At 47.6% G+C, this 16,745-nt stretch overlaps 1 protein-coding gene across 5 annotated transcripts in view; it reads right to left on the reverse strand.

Annotated features, from left to right (window-relative positions):
- Window positions 1–16,745, reverse strand: part of P2RX7 (purinergic receptor P2X 7) — a 37,470-nt gene that overhangs the window by 8,845 nt on the left and 11,880 nt on the right. For all 5 annotated transcript variants that reach the window (XM_016149662.2, XM_016149661.2, XM_016149664.2 and 2 more), the window contains 5 exons: window positions 15,658–15,730; window positions 14,518–14,614; window positions 11,043–11,123; window positions 10,275–10,404; window positions 6,078–6,214 (listed from right to left, as the gene is read on the reverse strand). In XM_016149662.2, the coding sequence (XP_016005148.1) occupies window positions 6,078–6,214; window positions 10,275–10,404; window positions 11,043–11,123; window positions 14,518–14,614; window positions 15,658–15,730 (518 nt within the window). The remainder of the gene's footprint in view (window positions 1–6,077; window positions 6,215–10,274; window positions 10,405–11,042; window positions 11,124–14,517; window positions 14,615–15,657; window positions 15,731–16,745) is intronic.

Genomic DNA, 16,745 nt, shown 5'->3' on the forward strand with positions numbered 1-16,745 from the left:
CATTCCCACAGCCCAGAGCCTGACGACGGCACTCAAACCAGTGCGTTCGAAGCTGTTCACCCTGCCCTGCCTCGCCGTTCTCACCACCAACACAAAACAGCTCTGGTCCGTGCCCCCTCCTCCCTCGTCCACCTTCTGACCAAACCTGCTGCTTCCGGCTGTGGGCCTGTGAGGCGCGTGGCTGCCGCCTCCTCTCCAGATACAATCAAATTCTTTCACAGCATTCGCCTCTCCGAGTCATCACTCGGTCCCCTTTCTAAGTTAAGACCTGGACACAAATCACAGTCATCCCAGATATGCATCTCACCAGCGCTGCAGTCAGGAAAAGAGGTGCATTTTATTTTTCATGAATAATTAGGGAGGCTTAAACCACGTGTCTCAAGAAACTGAAATCCGCCCCTCCCTCTCACCACCGGTTGGTGGTGGTTTTTAGGTAAGGGTGTATATTTTCTTTCCGAGTTATTAATTCACGATCTATTTACAAGTGTGGGGAGAGGAGAAAACAGAAAGGAAATCCTCTGCCAGAATATATAGTATGGGACAAAATCTGACGTCGAGATTGGTTAGATATGTTCAGGTGCTTAGTAGCGTTTTCAGGCCAGAGGGGTTTCAACATCTTTGCATCTGATTGTTCTCATTCCATGCGTTCTTTCTTCTTCTGCTCTATTTAGTGACTTGTTTTTTTTGGTACACAGAGCGAGCATGCATCACTCCGCGTCCTGGGGTTGCACTGTCTCTCTATGCAAGCTGGTTTGCCTGGGAAGGTGAGCAGGGTGTGGTAAATACTTAAATTTCTGCCTTCAAGATCTCGGTACAGTGGTTCTCAGACTGAGGGCAAGAATCACGTGGGAAGTGTGTTCAAATGCAGATTCCCGGGCCTTATTCTCAAAGGGTGGTTTCGGAAGGTCTGAGCATTTACGGGAATCTGTTTCTAGGAAAGAAACCAGATGGCTCTGGTGTAGGTTTCAGTGGGTCACACTCTGAAACAGCAGACCCTGGACAAGGACATTTTTCTACACACTGTCATGGGTCGAACTGACATCTCCCCCTCTGCCAAAACAAAACAAAACAAAACAAAACAAAACAAAACAAAACAAAAAAACCCAAAAAACCCACATCCAAGTACCTAACCCTTGTACCTGTGAATGTGACTTTATTTGGAAATAGTCTGCAGGTGTAATCAAGGATCTTAAGATGAGATTGTCCTGGACTTAGCGTGGGCTCAAAGTCCAATGTCTGGCGTCCTTACGATAGAAAGGAGAGAGAGAGAGAGAGTTGAAACAGAAACACAGAGAAGGCCATCGGAGTGAAGCAGCCACAAGTTAAGGAATGCCTCGAGCCACCAGAAGCTGGAAGGGGCAAGGAAGGGTCCTCCCCTCAAGATTTCAGAGGGCGCCTGGCCCCGCCGACACCTTGCTTTTGGACTTCCGGCCTCTAGAACTGCGAGAGAATAAATTTCTATTGTGAAAGCCACCAGGTCTGCGGTAATTTGTTAGAGGAGGCGCAGGACATAACACGATCACGTGCCCATTCTGAACCAGGGGGGAACATCGGCATTCTGCGTGGTCCGCCCCGCCCTGCCTACACACGCGGCAAATAAACAGAATCACATGTTCACCTACCGCCATGGACATCTTTTGGTAAAGGACAAAATTCTGTAATGTGACCAACTTCTTCCAATTCCTATGTTTTAGAAAGTTATATTTTCTCACATACCTCATCTAACCTGCAATTACCTTTTCTTCTGTGCGGCTATTTGAAAATCACTTGTCTGGGTATCCTACAGATCTGGACAATTCATTTTTGGCCAAAGATTCCTTTCCGTGCTCATTCCGGACCACAGATGCTCGAACACTTTGTTCTAAAGGACTATTAAACATCATAGTGACGTCGGTTCTCCATAAAGCTCAGATCTCTCCAGGAGCAAGTGTCCTTAGGCTCAGCACAGCACATCTGGTTGGTACATTGCCCTGCATGCTTCTGCTGATTGCTAAAAAAAACAAAGCCCGCGAGGGCGGTCCGGGGACCACTGATCCCATCCTCTCTCCTTGCTAATGGCCATCAGCCTATTCTGTAGAGCAGCAGGGGATGATCGGTACCTAAACGAGGATGAAACTACGCTGGTCTAGAGGAGGCAGAAAGCCTCTTGTGTCTCATCTTAAGCCAGCCTTTACTCAAGGGTCTCAAATTCAGATACGGACAGGGGCCTAGGAGATGACAGAAATGAGTCACGCGGGCCAGGTATGAGGCAACAAGGCGTGGTGGGGACAGTGGCAAACCAAAAAGCATGTCCCTTCCAAAAGGGAGCCACTGACAGCTGTAGCTGAGTGCCGCCGTGTGGGACATAAACCCAGAGTCGCCAAATGGATTAATTTCTTTTTTCCAAATAGTTTAATTTTCCAAGAAAAGTAGGGAGTCTAGATTTCTGTTTGAGCTTTCAAAACATTGTGCAGGCCAAAAACTACAATAAGAGCAGCGGGAGGCTGCTTGCCAGTTTATGATGTCACTTCAAGTGACATCTAAGAAGAAAGTCCTTTGGGGTGCTCGATGACGGAGCCCAGCCCAGCGCTTCTCAAACTTTAAAGCGCACGCAAATCTCCCAGGAATCTTGTTAAAACACAGCTTTTGATTCGGTAATACAGGAGTGCGACCTGAGATCCTGCTTTGTAGCTGCTGGTTCCAGGGCCTCGCTCCAAGCATTGAGGTTCTAGATCTAGATCCACGGTTCTCAAACTTGAGTGTGCGCCGGAATCACCTGACGGGGTTGAGAATCTCTAGGTCCAGGGTGGAGCCTGAGAATTTGCGTTTCTGACAAGGTCCCATGGGATGCTGATGCTGGGCCCGCGCTTTGAGGACCATTGGTCTAGATCACTAGTACTAGAGGGATTCAGAGATGGCACATTTTTTTTGCGAGTTGATTCCCCTACGTGGGCTCCTGTCTGTGCCATTTCTCTAGTAGGAAAGGACGTGATGCCCGCGGGGTGCTACCTCGCCCTTGGAGGGGGCTTCCCTGGCCGCCTCTCCAAGTGCCCCCTCCCCTGCCGACGACCCCCTCACAGTGTCTTGTCTGGTTTTCTTTACAGCATTTATCATCACCTGAAATGGTCTCGTTGGAACTATCTGTTTGCTCTTTCGAGGTATAATTTACCTACAATAAGATGCAAGCCCTAAGGGTTCAGTTCAATGAGTTTTGACAGATGAATAACCCTGTGTAATCTATACCCCACTGATATCTAGAACATTCCATTACCCCCAGAACATTCTCTTGTGGTCCTTTCCAACTGATGTAGTTAGTTCCCTTTTTATTTATACTAAGTAGTGTTTTATTTTATTACTCTATCACAATTTATTTCTCCGTTCACCTGTTATTAGACATTTGGGCTGTTTCCAGGTTTTTGGCTATTTACGAACGAGGCTGCTGTGAACGTTCGTGTGCAGATCTCTGTGTGGACATATGTTTCCACATAGATGCATGTTTAACGTTGTGAGAAGCTTCCAGACAGTTCTCTAACGTGGCTGCACCATTTTACACTCACACCAGAAAGATGGGAGCATTGCAGTTGCTCTTTCTTGCCAACATTTGGAATTCCCAGTCTTTTTAAATTTCAGCCATTCTGGTGGGTGTAGTTGTATCTCATTGTGGTTTAAATTTGCATTTCTCTGGTGATAAATGATGCCTTGCTGGCGTCTTTTATTTACTTATATTTTTGTCCTATATTATACTTATATAGTAGACTGATGATATTCTTATATTCATGTCCAACTAGAATATAAGCTCCACGAAAGTAACTTTGTCTATTTTGTTTACCAATATATACCCGTTAGCACAACCAATATTTTTTTCTTCAATATGTACTCGACGAACGAACAAATGAGGAATGCCAATATCGGTTTCCTACCAGCTTCACAGGCAAATCATGTGGCCATTATTCTAGGGACCTACTTGGCAACTCTTTCTGAAAAGGGAACGGCGTACACCTACTTTGTTCCTAGAATCCAGGCACAGAATGACGAGCCATAGCCACAGTCACAGAAACCTGTCTGGCTCCCTCAGGCAATGGCAAGTCATGGAGGCTGTGCTATGAGCCTCGGACTGGCGGGACCAAGTTACTGCTGGGACAGAGTTGTAGGAACAGGTCGGGAAGGTGATGCAGACGTGGGAGGTAACGTGGAAACTAAGTTACGATGATCGCTGGGCAAAAGTCAGGATCCGAGGATGAACCGCGCCAAGGGTCCAAACGGGACCAGAGCCGGACCTCTCTAGTTTAAAGACAGCGCTTAAGGGAAATGTTTAGCTGTCTCCAGCAAGGTCTGGGGTTGGGATTACTTTCTCGAGGGGTGAAAAGAGAAGTTAGTGATTCTGGGTACTTTTGAGGTTTAGCTTTCTCCAGATCTTTCCAGATATCACCATTCCAAAGGCCAGAGCCCTTTCTTTTTTGATCAGTCCCCTCATGTCTCGTGAAACCTAGTGAGAATGTAAATGGAATGCTTTACAGTGAATACATAACTTTTCAAATAAAAAAATATTCATGTCTATAAAAAAAAAAACCCACAACAAAAAACGAATAGATCAGGCCCAAACCAACAGCAGCCAGCTTAAGAGTGAACATGAACCAGGGTTCATTCTAGTGAATTCGCAGTGAGGAAGCAGCAAGACCCAGGGTATCACCAGTCCTCAAGAAGTTCTTCTGGAAAGGACTTCTGGTCAAGATAGCATCCCGAGCTAGTACAGGAAGCCCTCCACCTCCCACCCCATACACAAAGACGTCATCCTAATATACTGCTGAGCTCCAAACAAAAGAATGGCCTTTTCTGGATGCTCGAGATAAGTAGTGAGTGAGGACTAAAGCCAAGAGACCCCTGGGGGTGCCCAGACCAGATCTGTATCTGAGGAGCCATGGATGTAACACACTCCTGGGGAAGGGGGCTGAGCCTGCAGAAGCCTTACAAGGCAAGGGAGCGGGGATGGGAGACTTTCAGCAGAGGGAAGACATCTGGTGCCCAGAAATTAAGCTAAAATCTGGTTCATAATTGATAGATGCCTTACGATCCTGGTAGGAACAACAGCAGAATTACATAACCCCCATTCAGTAGACTGGACCAAAGGAGTAGGATCCATGAGGTAAGAATGGACCCCACTGAAACAACAATAATACACGGCTTTGAGAAAGGACCAAATATAAACTTGACAAGTGAAAAATACAGCCATGGAAAAGTTTTTTTAAAACCTGAAAGCATATGGTAAAATGTTCGTAACCTTCGATCCAGTACTTCTATTTCTAGAAATTTATTCTAAGGAAATAATCTGGAATTGCAACAAAGATTCGTGTGCAAAGATGTACGCCGCAGAGTTATTTATAAGGGAAAAACTGGAAACACCCCAAATGTGCAATAATAGAGGAAGGAGTGAGAAAATCGTGAGGTAGAAGGGAAAGGGTGTGAGTTTTGGGGTCAAAGTGACCTAGGTTAGGATTATGCAGCTTTTACTCTTAGCCGTGGGTCTCGGTAAATCATTTCACCGTCAGTGGCTTTACCTGGAAATGCTACTGTCTACCTGTCAGAGTTGTTTTTGAGATGAAGCCGAGTACCGGGTGTATAGAACACCCTCCCTAGGTTGTGGCGATTGTCACCATTACATTCGCACAGTGGGATCATTAACATGATGGTCATGGAGAATTTCGAGTGACAGTTCCCAATTATAAGCATGAAATGATCTCATATAAACCTCACGAAAGGATCAGTTACATGAAAAAAAAATTCACCAGAGGGTTGTTGATTATCTCAGGGAAGAGGAATTACAGGTGGTTTTTTAAAAAAATCCTCTTTTCTATGCTTTTCTCTGTTTCGATTTTCGTTTTTTGTTCTACAAAGAGTGTGCATCTCTTTAAGAATTAAAAAGAAAAAAATTCCTACAAAAATATAATCACCAGCTAGCTCTGAGAGGAGGAAGTCCTTTACATTCATCTGTTGCCTTGGGAACCAAATCTAATCTTACTGACTGCTGGGAATGATGCAGTCAGTCCAAGAAGGTCCCTGGGGAGCCGGGGGGTGGCCGGTCCAAGCTGGAGTGCCATTACCTGAAGTTGTAGCCGGGGTACAAGGTCTCATTGGTTGTCTTGTCATCAAGGCGACGGAAACTGTATTTTGGGTAGCAGTGATGGGACCAACTGTCCAGGTTGCAGTCCCAGTAGATCTCAATGCCCATGATTCCTCCCTGGGGAAGACAACGAGAGGGAAGCTCTGAGTCCTGCTGGACACGGGATTCAGCCACCAGACACCTTGCAGAACGATGCTCACCGAAGGACAGGCTTTTTGTTTTCAGAGGAAAAAGGCTGCTTCAAGGTTTGAGAGCCATGCGCACAGCCCCGAAAATCAACACGGATACTCCTGTGGCCGCTGCAAACGCAGCTCCCTGCCCCTCCCGTCTGGGGCATTCGCTGTTAGATTTACTTTCCTAAAATATAACTTTCAACAAACCACTCCCGTAACCAAACGCCTGCAATGGCTCCTCTATTAAAGCGTAAGTTGAAACTCGTTAGACTGGAATTCGGGGTGCCCCGCCACATGCGTCTCCTGCTCCACCTCCCAGTACTCCCCCAAGAGAAAGCTCTTATTCCAAACCGTCCACACTTTCCCCTAAACACACCTTGTCCCTTTCATTTCTTTTTAAAAAACAGCTTCATTGAGATACAGTTCACATGCAAGTCACCTATTCAAAGTGTGTAGTTCAACAGCTTTTTAATCGTATCCCTACATATATATATACAGTTGTCAACGATTCTGTGACATTTTTATCACCTCCACAGAAACCCCGCAAACTCGAGCCATCGTCTCTATCTCCTCTCCCAATCCTAAGCGACCACGAATCTACTTTCTGTCTCTATAGAGCTCCCTGTTCCGAACCGTCCTGTGACTATATCGAATAACATGTGGCCTTTTGTGTCCGGCTTCTTTCGCTCAGCGTAGTGTTTTCAAAGTTCACCCACGTTATATAACATGTGTCTTTCTGTGGTGGAAGACTATTCCGCTGTGTGGATACACTACATTTTGTTTATCCATTCATCCTTTGATGGGCATTTAGGTCATTTCCACCCTTTGGCTATTGCAATTAATGATGCTCGAACGTTTAGGTACAAATTTTTGTGTGGACATAAGTTATCATTTCTCTTGGGTATATACTCAGGAGTGGAATTGCTAGGTACACTTTGAACTTTTAAATGCCGGCCCTTGCCCTTTTCTCCTAGTGAAATGTTTCTCTCACCTGCCTCTCTAGCTAACTCCCCCTCATCCCCCAAGAAAGACCCAGCTTACATCCCTCCATAACCGCCCCTGTCCTCCTCAGTTCAAGGTGACCTTTTTCTCCTCGGACCTTCTGACGAGTCTCTTATTCTCTTAACCTGCCCTTGTACTTCTTCCTTTCTACAAATATATTTTGAGCACTGACTACCATATTTCCTTGTATCTTTAGCCGCTATTGCTTGTGAGCCCCATACTTTTTTTTTTTTCCTCTAAGAAGAAAATGTCAAACTGTGAGACTCCACCAGTTGAAAGCACTTCCTGGTTTCAGAACTATTCAAAATGAAAAAAAAAAAAAAAAAAAGTCAAATGCAATCTGGCATTTCGAGACAGTATGCTAGATGCTGGGGATGCAGAGAAGAGTAACAGGCAGGCTCTCACTTGGAGAAAGGGGAAATAATACAGAATAATCACGACTGTATTTATTGGCAGGCACTAAGCCAAGCACTCTGTCTACTATAATGAATATCTAATGTTTTTGTCACTTAGCATCCAATTCTCCTCCTTCTGGTAAGAGCACCTGGAATTTCCTTTGGGAAACACCTTTCCCAACTCTTACTGGTTTGACCGGGGCTGGCCTCTCTCCCAGCTCCAGGAGTGAGCACATGACCCAGGCCTTGTCGATCAGGGCAGTACGTCCCTCTGGGCCTGGTGATTGGTTCAGGGGTAGGAAGGTGGCCCAGGATAGACCTATAAGAGGCTTCCCTGAGACTTTTTGCCAGAACTATAAGAAAAGAGATTCTCTATTGGCTGGAACCACTAGCCATAAAATGTGAAAGTCTAGACAAGCATTGTCCCAATGAATTTTCTAAAATGATGGAATTCTTCTATTGTCATGCTGTACAAAATAGTAACTATTGGTCACATACGGCTATTGGGCCCTTGAAATGTGGCTAGCACGATCGAGTAAATAAAATTGTAATTTCGCTTCATTTTAATAAAATTATTTGTTAATTGTAATATTAAATAAATATAGTGGTCACGGAAAGCTTCACTGAGCACATATTGGAGTAAATATTGGAAGTACGTACATGAGGGAGACAGCTAATGCTGTGTCTGGGGCAAGGCTCTTCCAGCTGAGGGACTAGCAAGAGAAAGGTCCTGCAGCAAGAAGATGCCCTAAGTGTATTGGCCGGTCCATTCCCTGTGGTCTTTTTTTTCTTTTTCTTTTTTTCTTTTTTGCCTTTTTAAAGATGAACTTTACTGAAGTATAACATGCCCTTATTTAAGTGTGACGAGTCAGTGACTTTCGTCACTCATATAACCGTAACACCACTGCAATGCAGAAGATACAGAACATTTCTATCCTTGAAAGGCTCCCTCGTGCCCCTTCGTCGTCCATGCTTTTTCCTGCCCGCTCCCGACCAAGGCAGGCTCTGGTCTGCTTCTTCTCACATCGATGCCTTATGCCTCCTTTTAGAGTTTCTTATAAATGGGATCGCATAGTATGTGCCTTATTTCCTTCACTCAGCATAATGTTTCTGAGACCTATCCACATCGTTCTGTGTATCAATAGTCTGTTTATTTTTATGGCCAAGTCACAGTTCGTTGTATGAATGTACTATACTTTGTCTTATCTACTCACCTGTCTGTCGATAGATGTTTGGTTTGTCTCCAGATTTGGGTTATCAAAATAGCTGCCATGAATATTCTTGTATAGGCTGTGCGAACATAAATTTTAATTTTTCTTTGGTAATTCCAAGGGGTTCAACTGTTGGGTGTTATAGAAAGTGAATATTTCATTTTGTAAATAATTGCCATACAGTTTTCCAAAAACAGTTGAACCACTTTAAATTCCCATGATCAATATCTGAGAGGTAAATTGGACTTTGTCAAAGTTAACATTTGCTTTTCAAAAAATACCACTAAGAAAATGAAAAGGCAAGTCACAGACTAAGAGAACTATTCACAATACATATGTCTGCTATCTAGACATATGTATCTAGAATATAAAAAGAACTTTTACAACTCAATAACAAGAAGTCAAACAATCCAATTAAAAGACAGGGAACAATTTAGACAGATTCATGAAAGACTCACAAAGGGCAATATCCACATGAAAAGATGCTCAACATTACTAGTAATCAAAAAACTATAAAACTGTAGCAAGATACCACTACTCCTCATGGTCTTTTTACACAAGCAAACAGAGTTCCTTTTTTGACTTTAGCCAGTCGAGTTTGGTTTCTGTTATTTGCCCCCCAAATTTATTTTTTAATTTTTCGCTCTCATCATTTGAGTTGGATTTCTGTAACTTGCAACTAGAAGAATCCTGGCAAATCGAAGTGTGGTAGTCTGAATAATGGCCCCCAAATTATTCCTAATCTCAGGTCCTAATCCCTGGAACCTCCAAACATGTTACCTTATATGGCAAAAGAGACCTTGCAGCTGCAATTAAATTAAGGATGTCGAGATGGGAAGGTTGTCCCAGACTGCCTGGGTGGGCCCCGAGTGCTGCCTCTTATGAATGGAGGCAGAGGGAGTGTTGACACAGACTAAGAAGTCACCGTGCCCACTGATGTGAGACGCTATGCTGCTGGCACTGAGGCTGGGAGAAGCGAGCGATGAGCCGAGAAAGGCAAGGAACGCAGCTCCAGAAGTGGAAAAGGCAAGGGAAGGGATTCTACCCTAGAGCCTGTGGTGGGAGCGCGGCCTTGTTGGTAGCTTGGTTTCGGCCCAGGGACCCTGATTTTGGCCTTCTGACCTCCAGAAGGAAAGAAGAAATGTGTGCTTTTTCAGCCACCAAGTCCGTGGTAATCGGTTCCAGCAGTTACCGCAGGACCTAACACACCGGGTATCTCACGTGAGGCTCGTTGTGGGATTAGATGAGGTAACGTGCTGAAAAGCCTTGGCATCGTGCATGGATTTACTAAATGCTCGGTAAAGGGAGCCATACTCTTAAGACCCCGTGGCCCAGACTCGTGGCCATTCGACGTCTTCCATCTCCCAGCACCAACACCACACCGCACGGCACAAACCTGAATTGCCACTTCTGAAAAATTATCTCCCGTTTCTTGGAAGATGTCTCCTAGTCGGAAAATGGGACACCGTGGATTCCGAATCTTGTGAAAGGTGCAGGTGTTGTTTATATCCTGCAAGATGTTTCTCCTGCACATAATGAAGAACGAACAAACAAACAAACAAACATCTCTATTGACGACTAGGACCCGTCTCTTTCACGGGAGTGAGCCAGTGTGGTAGCCGGCTCCACGAGGGCCCTCAGCGATCCCCGCCTCCTGGGATTCACGCCCTTGTGTAGTCCCCTCCCACACTGGACCAGGGCTGGTCCGTGTGACCGATAGCATATGGCAGAAGTGATGGCATGTCCCTTCCCAGACGAGGTTATAAAAGACCACAGCTGCCATCTTGGTTCCTCTCTTGCTTGCTTGCTCTCTGTCCCTCTTGGATCTTTTGCTTTGGAGGAAGCTAGCTGCCATGTCCTAAGGACACTCAGACAGTCCTGGGGAGAGGTCCATGTGGTGAGGACCTGAGCCCTCCTGCCAACAACCACGAGAAGCCTGGAGTAGGACTCTCCATCCCCAGTCAAGCTTGGAGATGACTCCAGCCTCATTGACAACTTGACTGCAGCTCGAGAAACCCTGAGCCAGAACCACCCAGTAAAGTCACTCCCAGATCCCCGATCCACAGGAACCAAGTGAGATGCTAAATGCTTGTTATTTTAAGCTTCTAGCTTTTGGGGTGATTTGTTACACAGCAGTAGATAACTAATATTGCCAGACACTTACGTGGTGTAGTTGTGGCCAGGGAAGTCGATATTATTCTTGATGAGCACGGTGAAGTTTTCGGCACTGCTTAAGAGTGCAGGCCTGAGAGGGAGAGAGGCAACATGGGGGTCAGTGACCACAGGGGCTGAGGGAGGCAGCGGGCCGGTGGGACCAGGGGCTTCTGGTCTCTTGCTTGGGTCATTGTGATGAGTGAAGAGAAACGCAATCTAGTGGGCAAAACCTTGTCAAATTCTCCAGCTTCCCCAGGAAGATGTCCCTTCTCGAGTCCCCCATGGCACTTACTGTAATACTTCTCACACTCCTGTGTAATTGCATGTTTTGATATGTGCAGTGGTATGCTGATAAATGGTTACCAACCAGCTCTCCAGGTTAAAGAAAAAAAATAGCCAATATGTAGCATTTTCCGATTATCGTGGTATAAATACTCCCTGCCATGTATGATTTCAAGCTACTGGTGGGACATCCCTGAACTTGGGACTGGGAAGGGGTGAGCATAATTGATTCAGAGTCAGTGCAAGCCAGCTCCAGCACACCCCAGCTGTGTCTTTCCCAAGAGGCGTGGCATTCCTGCAGGGCTGGGACAATAGTTTTCTTATCTCGACATCCCTAGCCACTGGCCCAGGGCCACACACCTGTAGTCAACTCCATCAGTCATTCTCTAGAGGCATAACATTTTGTACGAGTTAGAGGAGCCCAACTGCTAGACTGTGGGAAAGTCTGCCCACCACTATTCATCTATCTACCCATCCATTCGACAAGGATTTACTGTGCTAGGCATGGGGCTGGGCATTGTGGAGACAGCGATGAACAAGACGGCCAAGGTTTTTGTCCTTACGCAGTTGACAGTCTGTTAAAGATGGATAGAACTGGCTATGGATTGGAACCCTGTGGCCTGGCGTGCCTGAGGAGGGGGCGGATATGGACTGGGAGAAGAACCAGGAGGAGGTGGAGGGAATTCGCAAGGGGCCGCCAAGAACAATCCGCTTTCATTCCAGGACTTCTAGAGCCCCGCTTCGGCTCTATTTGGGACATCACTGTAGAGCGCAGAGTAATTTTTCCTGTTCAGCATCCATCGCCCTCCGCCAGTAGCCCCGTCATTTTCTTTCTGTGAGGAAGCCAGGTCTCCCGCACTGTCAGACCAGAGGGTTGGGTAGGGCCGAGTCCATCTCCTGCTCATCCCTATAGCTCCTGGGGTGGGCAAGTGACCCAGAGCTGACCAAACAGTGTAATCCAAACCCCTTGGCCACAGTGATCGGTTCATACATTGTCACGTGACTCAGACCAATGAGAACATTCCGGGACTTTTATAGGAACTATTGGGAAAGAAAAAAAAAAATTATTTTTTTTTTTGGACTGTTAGTAGTAAGGACAGTGTAAACCTGGAATGCCTTAGACCACAGTGCGAGGAGAGACAAAATGGAAGAAAGAATAACTGGGGTCAGGGGGGAGGAAGAAACAATGAGAACCTTACTGATGTCATTTGAAGCCTGGATCAAGCCTTACCTGAAGCCATACTTCCAGACTGCTCAAGTACAAGAGTCAAAAACACAAGCTAAAAAGTAACACTCCTTTCTTTTTTTTCCCCTAAAGTCATATTTCCATCCCTCACATAAAGAAAATCTTATGTATGACAAATGTCTGCTACGTGCCAGTCCATTTGCCTTTAGAACATTCTAGATTCTGGGCTTCCTAGGCAGTACTCCAAGAACCGGAGGACTGCAGGATCAAGGCTCTTTATTCCTCTCTCTCTTGACACTTACAGTTTTCTATCTTGAATTCCAGCTCTCTCTGCATGTATCTTAACTCTTCTAGTTGATGGCAGGAGCCTTGGGACCTGCTCCATATCTGGATCTTTCGTATTTTACATAAAATTTAGCTCAGCCTCTTACACATAGTTACCCATGAAATAAGTATCTAACACCTACTACATGGGAATGGCTGTGCTGAACGAATGAATGGTTACGTGAATTATTTTGGCAATTCCTTCGTATATGAGGAAGCAGAAGTTCGTGGAGTCGCTTGCCCCGAGTCGCGTAAAATTGCAGTCCAGGGACCAGCACGTTGAAGACGCACAGTATTCATCCGAGGAAAGAATCGGTAGCAGAGTCAGGACTCGAAACCATAGATAAGAGGCCCCTGGCTTCGAACCAGGGACGACTTGAGTGTCGGCTAATGTCCCTGAGCAGTCCCTTTTCTGACCTAGAACTGACCCCGGGAGGTGCCATCAGCTGACGAGGGTCAGACAGGCTGACACTGCCCAGCGCTTCCCAACCTGACGTTGGGAACCTTGGCTTGAATGAATCTTCTGAAAAGTCAGTCTGGGGCAGTTTCTTTGCCCCGCAGATGCTGATGGCCTGGCCCCGAGTCACTTTTGCGAGAGCCGTGCTGGCCAGTGTTGTCCAGCGTCCCCTAGGCAAGTGTGGCTAATTAAATTGAAATTTAAGTTTAATTTGAATTTATATTCAGTTTCTCAACAGCCACGTGGAGCTAGTGGCTGCAGCATTAGACAGGGCAGGCACAGCACATACCTGTCATTGCAGGAGGTCCCATCGGGTGGTGCTAGTCTGGAACCACCAGACTTCTAGGGGCAGATCGTGTATGCATGCGTGCGCGCGCGTGTGTGTGTGCATGTGTGTGCATGTGCGTGCATATGCATGCGCATGTGTTTGCGTGTGTGTGCATATGCATGTGCGTGCATGCATGTGTGTGTGCTTGTGTTACTGAGCACTTACTTTATGCCAGGCACTGGGCTCACTTTGCAATCACTACGCGAGTATCATCTCATTTACTTCTCACACCGAGGTAGGTGACATTATCCTCCTCGGCTCGCAGATGGGGAAACTGAAGCTCGGAGGGGTTAGGCCACTTGCCCAGGGAAGCGCTAGAGCTAAGCTTCGAGTCCCGGTCTCTCTGTCCTCTGCTGGAATGCTTCCATCCCTGCGGTTTCCAGGGTCAAGGTCAAGTTCTGCCTTCCGGGGCCGACCTTGTGTGTTAAACAGGAGCCTCGACTACAGGACCACCAAGTTCCGTGTCACTGTGGCTGTTTAAGAAAACTTCCCTTCCCTTCCTCCCTTCCATTCCTTTTTCTTCCTTCCTCCGCCCTTCCCTGTTCCTTTCTTCCCTCCTGCCAATTTCCCACTCTGAAAAACTCAGTGTGGACGCTGACAAGCCAGAGTGGACTCTGCTATAGCCCTGGGGGGCGGAGGGCTCTGGAGGTGCCCTGGAGTGTGCTGGTGTGGAAGGGCGGCGGGGCACCCCAGGGTGCTCAGGGTAGTAGCTATTTACCAGCCAGTACAGAATTATTTCAGTACTTTAACCGCTGACCCAGCCCCCCCAGAGACCACCAGTGTGCCTGGCACGGGGTCACCAACACAGCAGGGCCTAGGACTCTGCAAAGAGAAGTTGGAGCAGTGCCTGGCAAGACCTCGCCTGCTTACTGCTGAGGGCCCCCGCGTGTCCCCACCCTGCAACTCACCGGGGGGCCTCTTCCGCCGCCTCGGCGGGACACCAGGCGGACACTTCACAGGTCTTGTCTTTCCCTTTATACACTATACACCTTCCGGTCTGGATTCCTGTGGGGTGGAGGGGGTCGCAGAAGCACATGCGTGACTGTGGGGAGGAGACTCCAGGAGGCGTGTCACTAACTCAACCCAAGTGAGCGCCTGTTGGTGCTTTGCAACCCGCGCAGTTTTGGAGCCCCATCCACACCACAGACGTACATGAGGTCAACCACGCAAGCAACGCATCTAACATGTTTTTCTAAAAAAGCATCAGCAAGAACACAGGAAGAACATTGATGCTGTTAGGTCGTTTGGCTTCTTTGCAAGAAAAGATTCCTGCAAGGGAAGCTGGTACATCCTCTCGCCTGGGATAGAACTAGAACTAGAACTTGGCTTCTCAGTGGGCATCTGAGTCCCTCCAAGTATGTACGGCACGTGCCAGGGATGTGCAAAGCCGCACAAAAAACACGGCACATCTTCCCGGAGTATCGGTGTCAATGAAAAGTTCCCAAGGGGGAAGTTAGGTAGTAAGTCATGTTCAAATGATCTCTATAGCAACTCAAACATACATGTATTATGGACTAAGATGTAACATTCATGCCTTTTTGTGTATGTGTGTTTTTATAATCACTGATTTTTCTCTCTTTTTTTTTCTCTTGTGGTAATTTTTTTTTTTTTTTTGGTCATGTGCCTCTTTAAGTTAAAGAAAAAAAGATAAGGAAATTCTCCAGGTGGATACAGGTATGGCCCCAGGTGTCCTGGGGGTACAAGGACAAGCTCCTCGGCCTTTGGGGAAATTCGAGAGGGAAAGTTTAGAATACTCAGATAATGCCGTAGACTGTTTCATATTTCTGTCAGAGCCCTGAAGGTGCTAATTCTGCGAGGTTTTCAGGAGCTGTCCTCGCTGGGGAATTAGAGTCACAACCGTAGTCAGCAGCTGGTCCTCTCGGGACAGAGCCGAGGGACAAGGCAGATGCAGGCTCACCCAAGGCTTGGTAAGGGTAGAAGGCAGCTGGGTGCCAGAGTTAAAAGATCTGAACTTTAGGGCACTGCGAATGTCACCAAGTTGCCAGACCATCCATCCCCGGGGTCCCCAAAAGAAGCCGAGTGTGTACCTTTGCTCTGCGGGTCCATCCACCCCTTTTTACAGCCCTGGTCGGAGGAACAGAGTGTCCTGCGGGTGGGATACTGCGGAGAGAAGCACGGGGTAGTGGGGAGTGAGCACGGCGTGTCCCTCGGGGATGGAAAAGCGGGTGTCTGTGTCCACACAAAAAACTGTACGTGGGTGTACGTACACACACATCGGCGCGGTTCGCGGTAGCCGAAAGGTCGGAACCAGCCCCGACATCCAGCACCCAGTGAGAGGGCAAAGCCAGCGCTTTCATAGCATGGAGTACCGTTTGGCCGTTAGCAGGAAGGAAGTACCGACACGTGCCGCACCGTGGGCGAAGCTGAAGGCGCCGGTGAGTGACAGAAGCCAGACACAAAGGGCCCGTGTCGTCAGGTTCCATTGACATGAACTATCCAGAATAGACAAATCTATAGACAGAAAGTAGATCGGCGGCCGCCAGGGAGTGGGGGGCGGGTAGCGAGGGCTGACTGCTGGTGCGTATGAGGCTGCTTCTGTGCGCGATGAGAATTTTCTGAAATTAGATCATCACGATGGTCGCACAACACTGTGACTATGCTAAAGACCGCCACCTCGTACACTTTGAAAGGGTGGGTTTTGTGGTATGTGGATTATATCGCGATAAAAAGTAAAAATAAATAAAAATCTAAAAAGCGGACCTCAGGGCAGCCCGGGAGCGTTTTCAGGGACAGCCCCACGGGGCGGCGAGCAGGTGGCCTGGTCCCGGGAGCCCCGTGGCTGCGGGACCGGGTCCAGGGAGCGCGCGGGGAGGCCCGGCAGGAAACGTGGGGCCAAGGGGCGCCAGCCAGCGCTCCAGGCGGCCCGGGAAAACGAGGCCAGCTGGTCTCGGGCCAGAGGGCCGGGACAGAACCCGGGAAGGAGAGGGAGGTGGCGGCTGGGTTAGTGCCCACGCCACTGCCCTCCTCTCCAGGAGTCAGGCTTCGTGGCCAGAACCTGACGCGGCGTCTGCGGGCACGGCGTCTGCCCGTCCTCGTCTGTGCAGTCCACGGCTTTTACAGCGGAAGGACCCGGGGACACCTAGTTGGGGCAGAAGCTGCGCCATTTTCTAGCTGA

Source organism: Rousettus aegyptiacus, unplaced genomic scaffold, assembly GCF_014176215.1.
Source record: "Rousettus aegyptiacus isolate mRouAeg1 unplaced genomic scaffold, mRouAeg1.p scaffold_m13_p_5, whole genome shotgun sequence".
NCBI lineage: Eukaryota > Metazoa > Chordata > Mammalia > Chiroptera > Pteropodidae > Rousettus > Rousettus aegyptiacus.